Source organism: Saccopteryx leptura, chromosome 12 (assembly GCF_036850995.1).
Source record: "Saccopteryx leptura isolate mSacLep1 chromosome 12, mSacLep1_pri_phased_curated, whole genome shotgun sequence".
Taxonomy (NCBI): Eukaryota; Metazoa; Chordata; class Mammalia; order Chiroptera; family Emballonuridae; genus Saccopteryx; species Saccopteryx leptura.
Genome location: NC_089514.1, coordinates 22476088 through 22496465, shown reverse-complemented (window position 1 = coordinate 22496465; position 20378 = coordinate 22476088). Strand labels below are relative to the sequence as shown.

General features: G+C 38.5%; 1 protein-coding gene across 2 annotated transcripts in view; it reads right to left on the bottom strand.

The window, feature by feature from the left end:
• Window positions 1–20378, bottom strand: part of CRPPA (CDP-L-ribitol pyrophosphorylase A) — a 211844-nt gene that overhangs the window by 48696 nt on the left and 142770 nt on the right. The window contains exon 10 of one of the 2 annotated variants that reach the window (XM_066353923.1): window positions 9152–9246. The exons of the other annotated variant lie outside the window; for it this stretch is intronic. Within the exon in view, the coding sequence (XP_066210020.1) occupies window positions 9152–9246 (95 nt within the window). The remainder of the gene's footprint in view (window positions 1–9151; window positions 9247–20378) is intronic. 2 annotated transcript variants of the gene reach the window in all.

Here is a 20378-nt window from a genome sequence, read left to right as displayed (position 1 = left end):
AACTTCCAATTTGTAGTTCTTAATCCCTTCACCTTTTTTCACCCTGCCCCTCAACCCCTCCCCCCACCCCTCTATCAACCATCAGTCTGTTTTCTGTATCTATGAGTCTGTTTCTATTTTGTTTCTAACTTCTCCGAATTTATAGATAACCTGCTAGGCCATTACACAAACTGTCATTTATTAATAGACCGTCTCCTAGTTGATGACATTGAGTCAACGCAGTCTTGTCATCTGATTTAGAAACTGTAAGCACAGGAAATAAGTCTGACACTTTCTTTGGGCATCTCCTACCAGATGCTGCCTACACAAAAGATGATCAATATACCCAAATGTATCAAGAGATAAAAGTAGCCTGACCAGGTGGTGGCGCAGTGGATAAGGCATCGGACTGGGATGCGGACGACCTAGGTTCGAGACCCCGAGGTCGCCAGCTTGAGTGTGGGCTCATCTGGTTTGAGCAGAGCTCACCAGCTTGGACCCAGGGTCACTGGCTCGAGCAAGGGGTTACTCGGTCTGCTGAAAGCCCGCGGTCAAGGCATATATGAGAGGGCAATCAATGATCAACTAAGACTGCTGCAACAAAAAACTAATGATTGATGCTTCTCATCTCTCTCCGTTCCTGTCTGTCTATCCCTCTCTCTGACTCTCTCTCTCTGTCTCTGTAAAAAAAAAAAAAAAAAAAAAGAAAGAGAGATAAAAGCATTATCTGTCTCAGGTTTTCCAAGGGCAATCCAGTCTGGAAATTAGGCACAGAGTCCAAGTGCCACGCCCATTATTACCAGCGTGTTTCCTTCACCTTGGCCTGCGTGGTTTTTGGAAAAGAAACGGGCGTGTGGATAGTCTGGCTTTCTACTCCGAAACTCTCAGTTAGGCAAACATGCTCATCTCTGAGCCACTCACGCCTGCATATAAAATCAAAGATAAGAATACGTACATTTCACTGACTTCTTTGATCTCCTTCAATATACTTGCATATCCTGCCTCAGGGCTCGTCTCTCTGTCCTTTTATTCGGGAAAATACTTCTTCCCCTCCTATTTAATTCCTGTCAATCCTAAATATAATATTCTTACAGAAGATTTCCTTCTTACACCTATCTCGTCTCTGTTTGTTCAATGATCATCTTCCCTGGGAAACGACCTTGCTAGAAAGCATAGACACACCGTGTTATGCCCCATTGCGTATCCAGTGCACTATGTAAATACGTGAGTTTCAGTGACTGGATCTTTCTTTCCCTTACTTTTTTCTCTCTTTTTTTAAAATGATTTATTCATAGTTAAAATCTTAAGTGACTTTCTTAATCTTGGTTGTAATTTTTAGCATTTGATGATGGTCACCAAACACCATGCAGTAATTTGAGGTAGAGAAACACAAACAGTGTGTTATCTGCAGAAGAAAAGTGACAAGATCAGGCAAACAATACAAACATGGGCCACATCCCCTTCGCAGGAACTGGCTAAGGAGAGGATTCATGGTAAATGGTTAAGTTAGCTGCTCTTTTTTTTTTTTTTTCTTTTGTATTTTTCTGAAGCTGGAAACGGGGAGAGACAGTCAGACAGACTCCCGCATGCGCCCGACCGGGATCCACCCGGCACGCCCACCAGGGGCGAAGCTCTGCCCACCAGGGGGCGATGCTCTGCCCCTCCAGGGTGTCGCTCTGCCTCGACCAGAGCCACTCCAGCGCCTGGGGCAGAGGCCAAGGAGCCATCCCCAGTGCCCAGGTCATCTTTGCTCCAATGGAGCCTTGGCTGCGGGAGGGGAAGAGAGAGACAGAGAGGAAGGAGGGGGGGGGGGTGGAGAAGTAAATGGGTGCTTCTCCTATGTGCCCTGGCCGGGAATCGAACCCGGGTCCCCCGCACGCCAGGCCGATGCTCTACTGCTGAGCCAACCGGCCAGGGCAGCTGCTCATTTTGATACCTATAAATTCTTCTTACAATTTGATTCATTACAGACAATATGGTTCTTTCTTCAACTAATTAATGTAAAACTGTTTCATATTAAGTGAAGAAAGAAAAAGAACTACAAGATGGAACATGTAAAGGTAACTTTGGAAATCTTTCTTTGAATACTATTTTTTTTTTAATTTTTTTTTTTTAATAATGTTTGCTTCTTTTCTTTTTTTTTAATTTTTATTTATTCATTTTAGAGAGGAGAGAGAGAGACAGACAGACAGACAGGAGAGAGAGACAGGGGGGAGGAGCTGGAAGCATCAACTCCCATATGTGCCTTGACCAGGCAAGCCCAGGGTTTCGAACCGGCAACCTCAGCATTTCCAGGTCGACGCTTTATCCACTGCACCACCACAGGTCAGGCTGAATACTATTATTAACATGTAATTCACTGAAATAGATTCCTGTGACAGAGAATATAAAAATATTAAAATCATAGGCATTGAAATTTTCATACCTAGCATTAGTGTTTTCAATCTCATTAAAACTGAGTAAGAATCTGGACTGATAAAAGCTACTAAGAGGGAAGTAAACACACACACACACACACACACACACACACACATCATTGACATACGTGGAAACAAAAACTTACATCAACATTCTCATTGAATTGAGAAGATACTCGTTATCAAAGCAAGAGGGTTCTAAATCATTTAATCCCAAATAGTAGGCTGTTTATCTAAAATTCTAAAAAAAACTCAGTCTATACAAATAAATTCTTTTGTTTAATTCAGAGTAAAGTTTCAGGTTAACCAGTACACTTGAAAGGAAAAAAAAAAAATAGCATGTACTATGAGGTGTTTATTTACACAACTGTTAATGAAAATAAAGTTTCTCAACAAACAGGTAATGAAAACTACCCAAGCAGTTACAATTAGATTTGGCTGACAGTCCTTGGCAAAGAAATAGTCCCTCAGGGGCTTCACATAGAAAAATCACACCGCATAGTTAAGGACCTGTAGACAAGGCCAACATATCATATATAGCAAATTTGTTAGAAAAATTTCGGCATCTAGGATTTAAGAAGTTAAAATCCAACTTCAAAACACATGACTTTCTACACTCTTTAGCTGGAAGACTGTACAATTTATTACACAAATAAAAAAAAGACTGTGAAAATTACATCTTTTTTTCACATTAATACCCAATTTATATCTTCCTTAACTTTTAAAAGGCAAAACATCATTCAAGTGGATAAAAATAATACGGTGGGAAATTTTAAAAAGTACACGCACTGTACTAATAAAAGAAGAAATGAAGTAAGGACAGAAAATTATAAGGTGGAAAAATTCAATCCATTCTCATGTGAAGAAATACAAATTTTCTTGAAAAATAAAACATGCTTCAGCAGTCCATTTGTCTAACCCTATAATTTTATCTAATGCATTTTTATGATTAAACATGACTAATCATAATCTGAAACTGAGATCAGGAAGGCAAATTATACGTAAATGGAATATATCTCATACACTGGTAAATGATTGTCTTTCATAAAGTATTAAACATTCACGGGGAAGCACGCTGACTTAGACAACATGAATGTAGAGAGCATAAGCATGAAATATTAAACCTGTAAAATTCAAGAAAAAAGAATTCAATTAAATTTAATTCAACACCCAGCTAACTCACAGTGTGACTCGTCTGCCTAAGAATAACTGGTCCTACACCAGAGATCTTTTTGCCCCGTAATTCAATATCCCATCACTAGTGCCTCCCTCAAAGCTTATATCAGGAAAGAAAACTCTAAAATTCATATGCTTCTTCCAAACAATTAGCAAAAAGAGTTTATTTCCAGCAATAGTCTTTTGTCTACTTAGATCATGAAAGAATGACTCTCCTTAGATCTAGAAAAATAAGAAGCACTGTCCTTAGGGAAAATAAAGACAAACACAAATGCTGGTATTAAATTATAAGGAAATAATTTAGATTATCCTAGTAGACATGATAATATACTGGTTTTAGGAAGCTCTAAATTTCTGTGACCAGCAGCTAATGTTTCTAATTAGCCCATATATTAAAGGAAATTTTTAGCTCTCAAATAAACTAAAATAAGTTATTATAAGCAAATATATGGAAGCATAAATCACAAGCATCCCATAATGTAAGATATCATTACTTCTGTTGTCTGGTCTCGTTGAGAGCACTATTCACCCATATTCTCTTGTTTCCTTAGCAGGGGCAGAAAGCAAACAATTAAAATCAAAGAATTAAGAAACAAACAATAAACAGATAGGCAGAAGAAAAATAATGGAACCCAAGATCTTTAGAAAACTTTTATAGACTCTATTTTTTAGCTGAAACAAATTATGTTTAAATCTCTCCCTTGCATATCAGGAGGCACCTTGAGCAAACAGTTACAGTGTTACTTCCACCTTTTATGTAACAGCACTAACTGCCCAGTCCTTTATGATAACAAACCAATTCATATTAAAATTTAAACAATGAAATATAAATGTTTCATATATTTTTATATTACTTATCTCTCTCACATAATCTTTCAGGTCTATCATATTAATTTTACACCTTACAATGTCTCTTCCAGCTCACTAATTGAGTCTAAAAAAAGCATTTTTCAAGAAAACCTCATCAGAAAAAGGGCTAAATTTCCCTTTAGAAGTAAGTGCTTTCTGCCAATGGCTCCACATATGTTCCCTTGACAAGATGCTAGAGATATATTACACATTCTTTTTTTTTGTTTTTGTTTTTTGTTTGTTTGTTTTTCCCCGTGTATTTTTCTGAAGCCGGAAATGAGGAGAGACAGTCAGACAGACTCCCGCATGCGCCCGACCGGGATCCACCCGGCACGCCCACCAGGGGGCGACGCTCTGCCCCTCCAGGGTGTCGCTCTGTTGCGACCAGAGCCACTCTAGTGCCTGGGGCAGAGGCCAAGGAGCCATCCCCAGTGCCCGGGCCATCTTTGCTCCAATGGAGCCTCGCTGCGGGAGGGGAAGAGAGAGACAGAGAGGAAGGAGAGGGGGAGGGGTGGAGAAGCAGATGGGCGCGTCTCCTGTGTGCCCTGGCCGGGAATCGAACCCGGGACTTCTGCATGCCAGGCCGACGCTCTACCACTGAACCAACCGGCCAGGGCCATTCTTAACAGGTACTCTTGCTCATTGACATCCTGCGTGGACCAACCCTTTTGAAAACCATAGTACTGTTTTTTCAAGAACTTTATTTAAACAGATGAGGTAAACTATATTACAAATAGCACAGTTTTCTTCCCTTCCCACTGAAAATGTCGTTTCAGTACCATGTACTTTCTTTGTCTCCCTCCCCACACTGGCAGAGAATGGAGACCATGCTGCCTCCCAAACAATGTTAATGTGCTAATTAGAAGGGGTTCTTCCCCAGTCCCTCTCTGCCTAAATAAAGCAACAGAGACTCTGGGGAATCCCCCTCTGTAACCACACGAGGAGGAGTGGGCAGAGTGGGTGGAGGGGGCGTGATGCTGACTGCTCTGGACTCGGGGCTGCAGCTAGAGCAGAGAGGATATCTATCACACAGCTGCAGAGAGAGGCTCCTTTCTCAGACAGTGGGAACAGTCGAAAGCAGCGGGCATGCAACATGAGGACTGGGTAATCAAGGAGACAAAAAATAAGGGGGATAGGTATGTCCCGTAACAGAAGGAATGTGAAAGAATATTCCCTCCTGTAGTGATATTCCTGTCGACCAAGAACAGAAATTTGAAATGACATTTGAATATGTCGATCATTTCTATGTCGGGGTTTTGAAACAGGAGGTTGCTAACATACAGTGGTGAGTAAAGCCATTCTAATAATGTAGACAAATGAAAACCACTCAGTAGCTTTTGTCTTTATGTATTATATATGTGTGATTGTAAATATTTTAAACTGTGAAGCTCACATCTATTCTGTGTGACCTTCATATAGGTCTAGAATAGGTGTGCAGGTGATTTAACATGTAAATATCAACCCCAATTCATTTTAGAAACATTTAGAAAGGATATGAGCGATCTTGAGGTGGGGAGAAGATGTTTGAAACAGATATCAGTTTAAGTGTAGAGAAGTCATCAGTACAACCAGCATGCTTTTCTCCCTAAGAAACTAATACTGTCTTCTGACATATAAACATTCATGATATCTGTAAGTAAAACACTAATGTACTTTGATTTGAACTGGAGAAATCCATAATTCTCTATAGTTTTGTCAATGTTTACAATTATGGAGTCAATATTTAAAATATTAACTAGTTTAGATACATATTTTAGAGGTTAGTTACCGTATTTTTTGCTCCATAAGATGCACCTGACCAGAAGACACACCTAAGGTTTTAAGGAGGAAAATAAGAAAAAAAAATATTCTGAACCAAATGGTGTGTTAAAATATTTAATAAAATACCATATTTTTCGCTCCATAAGACACATGGTCATTTTCCCCTCCAGTTTTTTTGGGGGGAAAAATGTGTCTTATGGAGCGAAAAGTATGGTATTTCAATGGACCACTCCAATAGTTCTCATCCTAGTTGCATAAAAGAATCACCTAGAAAATTTACTGATGTCTGTTTACTACAAAAAGACAATGAATGTAAGTTTCAAAACAAAACAAAAGATAATGTTAAATATAAATATTTAAAAAGGGATAAAGTGTATATACTATGTTCTATCTGGGCCAAATTCATTCACCATTTTTTAAAACGTAGTGACAGTACTTTCTGTTCACCAAGCCTCTGTGCAACACAGAATCATAATCTTACGAAGCAGTTGTAATTAAAGCTGTGGAGCTCAGAAGATTTATTATCTCTGGAGATAATCAGTTAAAGGTTGTCTCCATATGAATGAAAGGAATAAATGTAAAAACCAAGAGAATAAATAAATGCACATATTTCTACCTAATATACATATAATTCAATACTAAAAAGTTCAAAGGCAAATGATTAATGATCTTTATATTATCTGTAATCATATCTATTAGAATATTCTAATAATACATTTGACTCTGTCTTATCATTTATTAGTTATCACCACAAAGTTACAGGTGGAAGAATATACATGTGATGCTAAACAGGTCAAATTCTTGAGCTATATAACTATTTATATAATTTATTTACCAAAGTTCTAGCTTCAAGGTGTAAACAAAATACAACGGTGATTCCAAGCGCACCAAAAACACAAACCTAATGACAATTTTCACTGGTAAAATCCAAAACTTACAGAGTACTTTTTTTCCCAAAATGACATTCTCTCTAAAAATTAGAGTGCATTTTTCTCAATTAAAAAAAGCATAAATTTTTCAATTGACACCAGGACATGATACCTGCTATTTTGTAACCTGTGTGTAATTATATTCCTCCATCTATACAAAAGTTTTTAAAACACTTTTATACCAAAAAACATTTAGAAATATTATAAACACTAAATATTAGCAAAGAAATAAAGTACTGACTATAGAATCTTTAACAAATATAAAGTGTTTCTTAAAACAAACCATTCACATATATAAAAATGCAGTGGTTACCTGGGGGAAGGAAGGGTGGAGAGGGAGGGGGTAAGGGGAGGGGGAGAGGCTTAAAGAGAAACAAAATATAAGGTGACAGAAGATTATTTGACTTTAGGTGATGGGTATACAGCATAATCGACTGTTCAAATAATGTGGAGATGTTTTCTCTAAATCTATATACTCTGGTTGACTAATATCACCCTGTTAAATTTAATTGTCTAAAAAAAAAAAAAAGCAGATACCCCTGGGGGGGATGGAAAGGCTCTAAAATTAAAACAACAACAACAACAAAAAAGAACTATTCTGCCTGACCTGTGGTGGCGCAGTGGATAAAGCGTTGACCTGGAAATGCTGGGGTTGCCAGTTCGAAACCCTGGGCTTGCCTGGTCAAGGCACATATGGGAGTTGATGCTTCCAGCTCCTCCCCCTCTTCTCTCTCTCTGTCTCTCCTCTTTCTCTCTCTGTCTCTCCTTCTCCTCTCTTAAAAAATGAATAAAAAAAAAACTATTCTATTTATAGTAAATAACATATAGGTTTTTAAACTATCCCATATACAATTCATATACATACACATATTCAATGGAATTACCCTCTAATGAGCAATAGAACTAGTATAATTTTGATTATCAATATTTATTTCTCAATCTGTAAACTTCATGTTCAGTTGCTATAAAGAATGGTAAATATTTACCACAAAACAATAAATAAAATCATATGTCATTTATATTCTACAGTTGTTTCACAAAATATCTCTTGGCATATGGCTGAAATATATTATTTCAGATTCTTTCCTAAGTACCAACTAATATTAGTGTTAGGAAACCTTAAAAGGAATAACTGGAAAAATATTTGGTCCTGGTAAAATTATACTAACTATTATAATCATTTTAATTAGTATTACAAAGTTTTAAAAGTTTAAAATTATTAAAAATATATTTATATGATATATATGAAGTTAAGCTACAATCAAATTTCTTGTTTAAACATAACATAATTTAAGAATTACAAAGGTATGGATTGCCACTATAGTTTATAAATACTGTTTCAATAACATCCTAATAAATCTTTCCATTCACAATAAAGCCCACTGTAACAAATGTTAAAGAAATGAAGTATTGCCCTGGCCGGTTGGCTCAGCAGTAGAGCGTTGGCCTGGCGTATGGAAGTCCCAAGTTTCATAACTGGTCAGGGGACACAGGACAAGTGCCTATCTGCTTCTTCACTCTTCCCCCTCTCATTTCTTTCTCTTCCCCTCTCGCAGCCAAGGCTCCACTGGAGCAAAGTTGGCCCCCGTGCTGAGGATGGCTCCATGGCCTTTGCCTCAGGCGCTAGAATGACTCCGGCCTCAACGGAGCAATGGCCTAGATGGGCAGAGCATCGCCCCCTAGTGGGCACGCCGGGTGGATCCCGGTCGGGCACATGCGGGAGTCTGTCTGACTGCCTCTCCACTTCTAACTTTGGAGAAATACAAAATACAAAACAAACAAACAAACAAAAAGAAATGAAGTATTTCATAAGGTATCCAAAGGAAAACTCCATAGTTGACCAAAATAATTTAGAAACAGGACCTCTTCAATACTCTCATTTAAAAAAAAAATACTCTCATTTTTAAAACCAATGCATAAAGAATTATATTTATTATTTTCACAACCAAGTTTGCTGTTAGTGAAGCATTAGTCCTGGCTTCCCAATTCCACTTCAAGATCATGCTGAACTACAGAGACTTTGAATAAATTAGAACTCACCCCAGGTTAGTTATGACTTGTGCTAGGTTTATCTTCTTCTTACAGTTTTGGTCTTCTGCCAACTGTGTCTCTCCACTTTCAGCACACAGCTCAACCTTATGTCAAAAAAATCAAGACAAAATAGGTCTGATGACCCATCTTTACCCTTAAGTGTATAATGATAGAGTGTGCCAGTGACACTGAGTCAACAGAGTAACAAAGAACTTCCTTTTGTTTTTTATTTTTAACTAAATTTATTGGGGTGATATTGGTTAATAAAACTGAAGAGGTTTCAGGTGTACATTGCTATGATGTGATCTTCGTTTTGCATTGTGTGCTTGCACCAAAGTCAAATCACCTTGTGCCACCATATATTTGATCTCCTTTACCCTCTGATATCTTAGTTAGTAGCGTCAAAGTTTCTCTTCAGGTTTTTGTAAGCCACTTTCTGTAAATGTCCAAAGAAAGCTTTTGTGCTTCAAGTAACAGAAAATCCTAAGTCATAATTCCCACTTTTCAGAAAAGGTTTTAGAGGAGATGCTATCGCCAATCAATACAAAGAGAATCTTCCCCTTTTCAATTTCATAATGACATCAGAGTTAAAAACAAAATCTCAAATAATTTTAATCTGTATCATGAAATAATAGTCAGTGATTTATAGACCAAACAATACAGACATGTTTTCCTTCCTCAGGTATTCCTGCCGTTATGCTACCTAACTTATAATTATAGGCCCATTAAGCATAGACCATGTGGTTCTCTTTCTGTTCTATTTGCACGTGTTTAATTAGTCATGGTACAGTGAAAACACACAGTCTCTTGGCAAATTTCTAGGGGATTTTCTGTTCCTAAAACTTGAACCTCATAATATTATTTCTGTATTATGGCCCAATAAATGCATTCACAGTTTTTTATTTAGTTTAAACCTAAAGACTTTTTATTAGCATTTTAATAACCCATGCTAGCATAAGCATTGTATGAGCATGAAACGGGGCCTTTTCCTGACTCCTTTCCAAGCCTAATTCCTGCTTATCCACTTTTAAAATCTCCAGCTATTTCATTTTTTTGTTTGTTTGGTTGGTTAACCTTTAAAGATCCAAAGCAACGCATTCAACAACAAACAAGTGTCTTCAGTACAATCATGGACACCGTGGAGTCCATAAACCATCAGAAAAACTTGTAAGAAATCTGACCACAATTCAGTAGCTACATACAAATTTCAGTAGTTGGGAGGGGCTATGAGATGGAGAGAAATGAAATAATTCCTTAAGAAGTGGGAGCTGATGAGATACATGGATTTGAAGGGAAGACAGAGAGGCAAGTCTTCACAGAGGCAAAGGCGGGAAGGGAGGGAGGAGAGGCTGCAGATGTGGACAGCAGAGGCAGACAGTCATAGTCACAGCCACAGTCACGGTGAGTAAGACATGTTTTAGGGGCTGGGTGAGTGCAAATACCCAGAACGAGTGTTCCTGGCTGCGATGTGATCTAGTTTATGCTTTATAGTTAAATGAGAAACGGTTTCCATGCCAGGAGAAATATCAATTTGGAAGAAGTCATTATTTCATTCCATTAAGTACTTATTGTTTTGTTCTGTTTTACAGCGAGGATGACAAAAACAAGCGTGTGGTGGTGAGGCAAAGAGAGGCCAAGCGTGGGAGTGCTGGAAATAGATACCAATCTATTAAAGTGCATATTCAGTGATAGCGGTATGGCTTCAAAACCGATTAGAAGGTTATTTTATATGTGTACACATACATGCACCCATATAGACCCATTCAAACAGTCATATGGTCTTGTGGTTGTTAATATGATGGGCTTAACATCAGACTGGCTGGAGATTCTATTCTGTCTGTGCCTGCCAGCAGCATGACCTTGGACAAGTTAAAGAAACTCTCTGAGCCAGGTTATGTACCCATGAGGGTGATCCCCCCCATATCAGGGGGGATCATTGTAAGCGTAACTTTAGATAATGAACCTAGGGACATAAATTCTTATGGTGTTAGAACCATAAGAGTCTCTCATTAAATTATAATATGATTCATCATCCTCATCTGCCACCTGCCTAACATCTCAAAAACAAGATAATCTATATAAAATTGCACTCACTTTCTGCACATTTACTTCAAAAGAATGCTTGTTTTACAAAGATAATCTGAAGATTATTATAATCTTGTCATCTTTCGATTAAAATTTATTTTATAAATAGTAATTAACTAATATCCAGGACTTTTAGCTCTTTAACAAGTTCCTTAATCATTTCCAGGGTATAAAGGACCATCATTTCAGCTCTTCTAGCCATAATAATTGAAAAGAAAAAGAAAAAAGAAAAGAAAAAAAGCCAAGTTAAATGCAGACTGGATGACTGATTCCTATGCAAACATTTAGTATGTCTCAGTATCATTCACTATCTCCTGGGCTCTGGTGGATGGACACACATAGCCATCCTGTGTAGACTTCAGTGTCTGCATTTCTTCTCTGGCTGATAAGGTCATTAGAACTAGAGTACATCTCAGAATAGTGTGGCTGGGACTATCTCATTAAGTCTCAGTTGCAACCAGTATACTAACAATGGAGGACATCCCCTAATGGTGAAGACAACCACGGCAAATGCAGAAAGTTGAGGGCTCACAGAACCTGGTTAGGCAACTAAGAGCCATTGTGCTGTGACCAGATCTCATTTACTATTCACTGAGATAAAAAGCACACCTGAAAAACTCAGTATATGTATCTTTACCCGGACAACAATGTTGTCTGGAAAATCGTGGCTGCACATTTACCATCTGGCAAGTGGGAAGCATTAGCAACCAGGCATCTAGATGCTTGAGCAAGAGCAACCACATACCCACATGCACGGAAAATCTGAATCAGCAACAAAGCCAAAAGCATGCGTCCTGAGTCCTGAGAATGAATATTCATAGTGTTGCCAGCACCACACAGGTTGAATTGAACATAAATGCAAACAACTGTTACAATTTCATATTGATATTCTGCCTGACAGCAATTTCAAAGATCAAAATATAGTTAGTGTGAAGAAATGAATTGGAGACTAGGAGTGATCACAGAAGATCGGCTTTCCTGAGAGGGAAAGAATACCACACAGGAATAAAATATAAAACACAAGGAGAATTCCAAGTGAAAATATCCAAGACAAACAGCAGGCTTTGGGAATCCCTCACAAAGACAGAACTGCCTTAGCCTGCCAAGTGTAAGGATGCTGATTTCCATCTTTCTCAAGTCTCTTAGAATGTATTTATCACTACTCAAACCACGCAATATTAAATATCAGTAGAGGGACCTTTACTGACGTTAAACATATACTTTCAAATCTCTTATATAATTAATTCTTTGGTTCACACAGTCTATCAAGATTAAAAAAAAAAGGAAGTTCAAACACTAAAGGCTAGACTTTCAAACAAGAGGCTAAAAGGGAAGTTCATCCAACCATATAAATGTTAACTCAGCTTGCAGACGCAGAAACCAGATGTCTATCTGCTAGCATGTGCATAGACCCTCACTAGGGGAGGTTTTTACTGGTCCCCAAGTTTCACTTCAAGTTGTCCATCCAGGGCTAAGCTACAATACTATTTCTAGTTGTTGGCTTTTAATAGAAGACACCTCGAACTTGGAAATATTAATTTACATAATGTATAATGCAAGGATTTGCATTTCTTTTAAGCATTAAGGAACAAAGAATTAAGTACAGTGCAGTTTGGATCACTGTGTTAAAAATGAATCAAGTAATTATAATTAAACAATATGCATTCCTCAATAGATTTATTCCATTTAGCTTCCTCTGTAGAACCGACAATAAAAAGAAATCTTCCAAAAACACAGGTCTGATCATGTTTTTCCTCCAGTTAAAAACTTCCAAAGGACTCCCTTGTCTTCAGACACAGCACATTTTTAGTGTGGCTTTTGGAGCCAACTTCAGTCTGGCAAACTCACAGCACAGAGCAGACGTTTTCCCAACATTTTCAAGAATGAGGACTCTTTTCAACTTCAGAATTGCTCGCAGACTATATACCACCCAGCAGGATCACAGCAGACTTTTAGAATTCATCAGCTAAATAATGCATAATGATAATTATGCAGTTGGCAAAGTCGCTAAATTAACTTTATCAATAACACACACGTATATATATATTTCAAAATAATAGTTATTGTCTATAGAAAATTCTGAGAGCAAAATAAATTTGAAGACCTTTATAAAGACTCTGTGATTCATGGTTGAGGACCCACTTCTATGGTGAAAAGAATCAGGAATTAGCAATTTCCTGAGCACAATACGTATTTTTACTGTTGAAGGTCTGTTGCCTAGAACCACGCTTGCAGAAAGAGGGTGCTCAATACTTACTCGCTAAAAGAAGGAACCACTTAAGACCAGGGCTCTAGTCTTAGTGAGCAGTCTTCGTATCAGTTGTTTCCTCTGGCGGACTGGCTCTCCTGGGTACCCACCAGGCTCCTTCCGTCAGCTCCTCCTTCAAGCCTCTGTTTAAATGCCACCTTCTAAATGAGGCAACCCCCATGTGAGATTCTCAACACCCCCTAACACCCCCCACGTCATTATTTCTCCCAGCGCTTGTCAGCTGATCATTTCCTCTCATTCCGTACTGTAGAATTAATTCTCTCGGTATAGTTTTTACTCTGCCTCCCACCCACTAGCTCCGCAAGTGCAGGGATGGTCTGTGCTTCCTCCACTGGGCATTCCAAGGTTCAAACACAATGCCTGGCATAGTGAATTTTTAAAGGATTAAATTTTTGACAAATCACGCCATCCCGTTGATTCGGATCCTTCATCTTTAAAAAAGGGATGAAATCTCTCCTACTCGGTTTCCAGAGTGGTTTGAGGATTCAGGGGAGGTGATCCAATCATTGTTCACAATGCATGTGATTAAACTTGTAATTCTTCCTCATAGGATGGCGCTGGAGAAGCGGATGAGAGAACGCAGGCTTCCCCTCTTGCCCAGAGATCTCCATTTTGAAAATAGTAATTCACTTCCTCAGCCACCACAGCTCAATTCATGAACCATGTATAAGATCACTTATACATTTCACAGACAGGGCTGGTAGTTGTGACTATAAAGATAGCTTACAGGTTTTAAGTACAAATTATTAGCCATCCTGCTTCAATCTGAAACTTTTTTTCCCTCAAATGCCTGAAGTGTCCCTTTTAAGTTGTGCAAGAGTCTCCAAAATTATAGATGTGTTGGTTAATTTTATCTGTCAAGTTGGCTACACTATACCCAGTTGTTTGGTCAAACAGTAGTCTAGGTGTGGCTGTGGAGGTATTTTCTTTAGATGTAATTAATATTTACAATCAGCTGACCTTTTAAGCAAAGTAGATTATCCTCTATATTGTATTGGGCCTCGTCCAATCAGTTGAAGGTGTTAAGAGCGATAACTGTGGTTTCGTAAAGAAGGAATTCTTCTTTATGACTAAAACACAGAAATCTTGCCTGAATTTCCAGGCTGCTAGCCTGCCTTCCAATTTCAAATTTGTCAGTTCACACAGTTGTGGCAATCTTGCTCTCTTTTTGCATATATTCTAGTCATTTCCTTCTCTGGAGAACAACAACGAATACAATAGAGTTGTGAGGCCCAGAAACAATGCTTATGGAATGCCTAGAGAGGCAACGGCAACATGTACAATCTGATAAGTTATTCCTTAAAGAAACTAGTTTTCACTGAGACATAATTCACATACAGATTTTTAGCATAAAATTTGAGTTTTCACAAATAAATACAACCATATATCCACCATTCCATCAACATACTGAACATATCTTCCCCCCTTTTGTCTTATTCCACTGTTCTTATTTCTGTTACTGTACACTAGTTTTTCCTGTTACAGGACTTCACATAAAATGATTCATACAGTATGTACTCTTTTGTAAATGTTTTCTAATGCTTAACATGATGTTTTGGGGATTCAAGCATGTGGTGTGTAGATATGTACATTTAGTTTTTAACTCTATATTTAATGATTATCTCTGATTTATTTTTGTGTTAGATGAAATATGGAAGTTAAAGTTCAATGTGTTCTGAGAACTCTTTCCAATTGTTCTAGAACAATTTGTTGAAAAGATTTTTCTTTCCCTATGAAATCACCTAATGCCTTTATGAAAATCAAGTGACCATATATATGTGTGTGTGTGGGGGGGGGGTCTATTTCTAGATAGTGTACTCTATTTTGTTCAGTTCCTCTATCTAAATATTACACCAGTTCCAAACAGTTTTGAATCTGTAATCTTACAAGTCTTTAAATCAGTTGGTTTGAGTCATGCAATGTTATTATACTTTAAAAAAATAATTAAAGCTATTCTATACACTTTATATTTCCATAGAAATTTTAAAAATCGTTTGTCACTTTCAAAAATAAATGACTGTTGGCATTTTGATTGAGATTACAGTGAGTTATAGCTCAACTGGTGGAAAACTGTCATCTTGTCAATCCATGAAATTGATATGTAACTCCATTTATTTTGTGTTAATTTCTCTCAGTGGTATTTTATAGCTTTAAGTATAAAGACCGTGAACACTTTTCTAAATTTATATTTCTAAGTCTTTCATGCTTTCTTATGCTCCTGTAAGTGATACTGTTTATTTTTTTAACTTTAGTTTTCAGTTTTTTGTTGCTAGAATATGAAAATAATTTAAACTTTCTGTATGGACCTTTTACTTAAGAAAACTCAATATTCCTCCCAAGCTAGTTAACTATGGGACTTTTTCATGATATACTTATTTAAAATGTATGAAATTAATATCCTATATAGCACAATGTAGAAAAGGTTGCTTTAGATAGAAGAATTTGCTTCAATAAAAAACTATACATTTATAATTAGTGATACTCTCAAACTCAGAGTCTCCCAGAGATGAAAATGATAAGCCATAGATAATGATTCCATTGTATTTTTAAATTTAATTTAATCAGAAGACACTGGTTCAAAAAAACCATACAAATTTCAAGAGTAATAAAACACCATCTGCACCCCACATCGTGCACCCTCCTGCCCAGGTCAAGTCTTTTCCATCCTCCTTTCCCTCCCTTTGACCACCTCCACTTACTCCCGCCCCCTTCCCTCTGGCCAGCACCACTCTGTTGTCTGTGTTATGTATTTTTTTTATTAATTAATCCCTTCAGTCTCTTTCATCGAGCCCCAACTGTCTCCCCTCTGCCAGCTGCCAGTCTGTTCTGTGTATTCATGTTTCTGCTCCTATTTTGTTCACCAGTCTATTGTGTCCATTAGATTCCACAAAGAATTGAAATCACGTAGTATTTCTCTTCTCTGGCTGGCTTATTTTACTTAGTATAAAAACCTCCACCCCCTGGTGGGCGTGCTGGGTGGATCCCGGTCGGGCGCATGCGGGAGTCTGTCTGACTGTCTCTCCCCGTTTCCAGCTTCAGAAAAATACAAAAAAAATAAAAATAAAAACCTCCAGGTCCATCTATGCTGGTCCAAAAGGTAGAATTTCCTTTTTTTTTTTTTTTTTTTTTTTTACAGCCAAGTAGTATTCCATTGTGTAAATGCACCACAGTTTTTTCTATTTACTCATCTACTGATGGGCACTTGGGCTGTTTCCAGATCTTGGTTATTGTAAATGACACTGCAATGAACATAGGGATGCACATATTCCTTGGAATTCGTGTTTTATGTTTCTTTTAATATATTCCTAGAAGTGGGATTGCTGGGTCAAAAGGCAACTCAATTTTTAATTTTTCTGAGAAAAATTCATACTGTTTTCCACAGTGGCTGCACCAATCTAGATTGCCACCAACAGCACATGAGGGTTCCCTTTTCTCCACATCCTGGCCAACACTTGTACTTTGTTGATTTATTGATAATATCAATAGCTATTCTGGCAGGTGTGAGGTGATATCTCATAGTGGTTTTAATTTTTATTTCTCTGATGATGAGTGATGTTGAGCATCTTTTCATTTATCTATTGGTCATCTGTATGTTCTCTTTGGAGAAGTGCCTAGGCAGATCCTATGTCCATTTCTTAATTGGATTGCTTTTTTTGTTGTTGAGTTTTATATATTCTTTATAAATTTTGGATATTAAGCCCTTATCAGATGTCTCGGCATACGTGATCTTCCATTAAATGAGTTGTCTTCTCATTTTGTTGATGGTTTCTTTTGCTGTGCAAAAGCTTCTTAGTTTGATGTAGTCTCATTTGTTTATTTTTCCCTTTGTTTACCTTGCCTGAGGACTTGTTCTGCCTCATCTAAGTGTGGGAGGCCCTTCCTCGCTCTCCTGGGAAGTGCCCATTTCAGCACGATCAGATCTGACACTGGCTGTGTCGTCACCAGGACACAGACAGACTGTTCCCTGCGCTGGTTTGTCTTCATTAGCTAGATGGGGCTGGATTAGAAAAACAGTCTAAATTCTGCAAAGAAGTTGAGTAAAATCTCAAGTGAGTTGAAAAATTAACTATTTTTTTTTTTAAAAAAAAGCATAACCTCTGTGAAAATACTTGGTTCCAGGAGCGATCATTCTTAGGTATTGACTCCGTTTCACTGCCAAATCGGGCTTGGTGGGATACATTCCAGCAGGCACCAGGGCGCCTTGACACTGTTTCCCTCGCAGTGCTCACCTTAATTACCTGCTTATCTGAATTATCTTTGCTGACACAGATCATTGTGTAGCCTACTTTGTTTTGGTTTGGGCTCCTAACTGCATGTGATAAAGAGCATTCTGAACAGTGCTATTCATGCCTTATTATTTATTTATTTATTTATTTATTTATTTATTTATTTATTTATTTTAAACTTTTCCTCCGTGTTTCTCTATTGGGTGGTGGTCATGCTGGAACCTATCAGAATGACCCGGGAAGTTTTTCAAGCCACAAAATGGCATTTGGCCATTTATTTATGGCCACCTCCCTAAGAACATCGTTGGAAAGTATGCCGTATCTTTTAGGCATCTCAGCCTCCCCCCAGGCCCAAGCACACTCGGGCTAGGGTTTCTCTGCCTGCATTCTGCTCCATATTCCAAAGTTAAAGGAAGACCTTCCAACCTGCATGGCCAGCGGCAGCCATCTTCAAACAGCCAAGAGAAGACTGGGTCAGAAAATATCTAAAAAGGAATATAAACTAGTTTGGTGTCCAGGACAAATGAAAAGCCCACTAAATGTTAATAAGTAGCGTGGCTTTCATTTCAGTGTGTGTGTGTGTGTGTGTGTGTGTGTGTGTGTGTGTGTGTGTTTTAAAAAAGTTCTTCTACTAAAGCCTCAGTGAGTAGGTGAGCATTACGATACATTTGAAATCCAAATCCAGCTCAGCCATTTATTTGCTTGTGTATAAGAGATATTTAAGTTTCTGGGCCTGGGGTAACTCAATAGTATATGGTAGAGCTTTTAATACGTATATCCCAGGACTAATGAGAGTGTATATGAAAGTGCCTAGTGCACACTGTGCTCAAAAGATATTAGTCTTCTTCCCATACTCTACGAATGACTGATTTTAACAAACAACTTTTATTTAGCAGTTTCATTCAGCTAGGCTTGAGCAACAGAAGAAAATAAGATAGACAGAGCTAGTGGGAATACGTCAAGCTCAGATGAAGGAAGAAACGCTACAGATACTGACACCATGTGCATTCGAGGACATGCAATGGGGATTTTGGAATAATGTGGCTGACTGAACTTCATAGATGTAGAGTCTGCAGACATACTCAGGTTTGAGACTCCAGATTCCAGAACTCAGCCATAGTCAACAAGTGAGGCATCTTCCCTGATCAGGTGAGAAGGTCTGCTCCATTGGCTTCCAACTTTCTGATCACAAGAGAGTAGCCATCACTCTCAGTTTTGTTTTCCCTCAATAACAGATAGCAAACACCTAGAATACTCTTAGAGCTTTGCTGTTGTTTCCACAGTTGCACGTTTCCTTATAACCAAATGATGCATCTTATTTCAATAGAAAAAATATACGCCAACCCTGTTGATTCCTCAGATGCTGACAATCATGTTTTAGTGAAACACAACAGCGACTTTGTTCATCTGAAAACCTAGTTGGGAACACACTTTTCTCAAAAAAAGGCAAAAACCTACCCAAACCTAGGTGAAAGAGAATAAAGTACACATGATAAATGTGATACACCTACATCATGAATACATCCTGTAGACATAAAGAAAGCTTGAGGGCACAGGAGGGAAAATCTAGCTATAAAACCAAATCACAGCCCTGGCCGGTTGGCTCAGCGGTAGAGCGTCGGCCTGGAGTGCGGGGGACCAGGGTTCGATTCCCGGCCAGGGCACATAGGAGAAGCGCCCATTTGCTTCTCCAGCCCCCCCCCCCTCCTTCCTCTCTGTCTCTCTCTTCCCCTCCCGCAGCCAAGGCTCCATTGGAGCAAAGATGGCCCGGGCGCTGGGGATGGCTCCTTGGCCTCTGCCCCAGGCGCTAGAGTGGCTCTGGTCGCGGCAGAGTGACGCCCCGGAGGGGCAGAGCATCACCCCCTGGTGGGCAGAGCATCGCCCCTGGTGGGCGCGCCCGGTGGATTCCGGGCGGGCGCATGCGGGAGTCTGTCTGACTGTCTCTCCCCGCTTCCAGCTTCAGAAAAATACAAAAAAAAAAAAAAAAAAATCACAAACCTGGGAAGGACGGGCACTGTTATTGGGGGTGGGGGGTGGGGGGTGGGGTCTAGGCTGATGGGAGCAGGGTGGTAGGAAGCTTTCCACTGTGGACCACTTCAGTACATCTTTTTCTCGAACTTGATAAAATACCTTTGCATCGACAGGAGAACTCATTCTGGTATTTCTGGTTTCCACATTTTGTTAATTTAATGGACCCAAGTCAATCAGATATTCCACTCTAATTTATTCCCAAACCATCACTTAGGATCTATAAACTTTCAGAAGAAATGGCAGCAAACTGGCTATGCTGAAATGCTACATGACATGTTCTTCATCATTATAGTAACTTTAGTTCATGCCTCAGCACAACTATAATGTTGGATGTTATGGCTGGTCAAAAGCATGTTCTCACATTAGAAATTGGACATGTTCATCTATAAACCTCAAATCTATAGTATTTAATTTTTTTTACATCAGGAACACCATTTCATCATAACAGCTACATTTATAGTGAACATCTGAAAATACTATAAACACGATCAACATTAAATATTTTCTTCATGGAATTCACATTTCTATAAATTCAAAATGCTCTGAAATTCTAGAAAGTTCTAAGTTGCTGCCTCATTTGATTTCTAGACACCACACAATTAGCTTCAGCTACCCTACGACATCT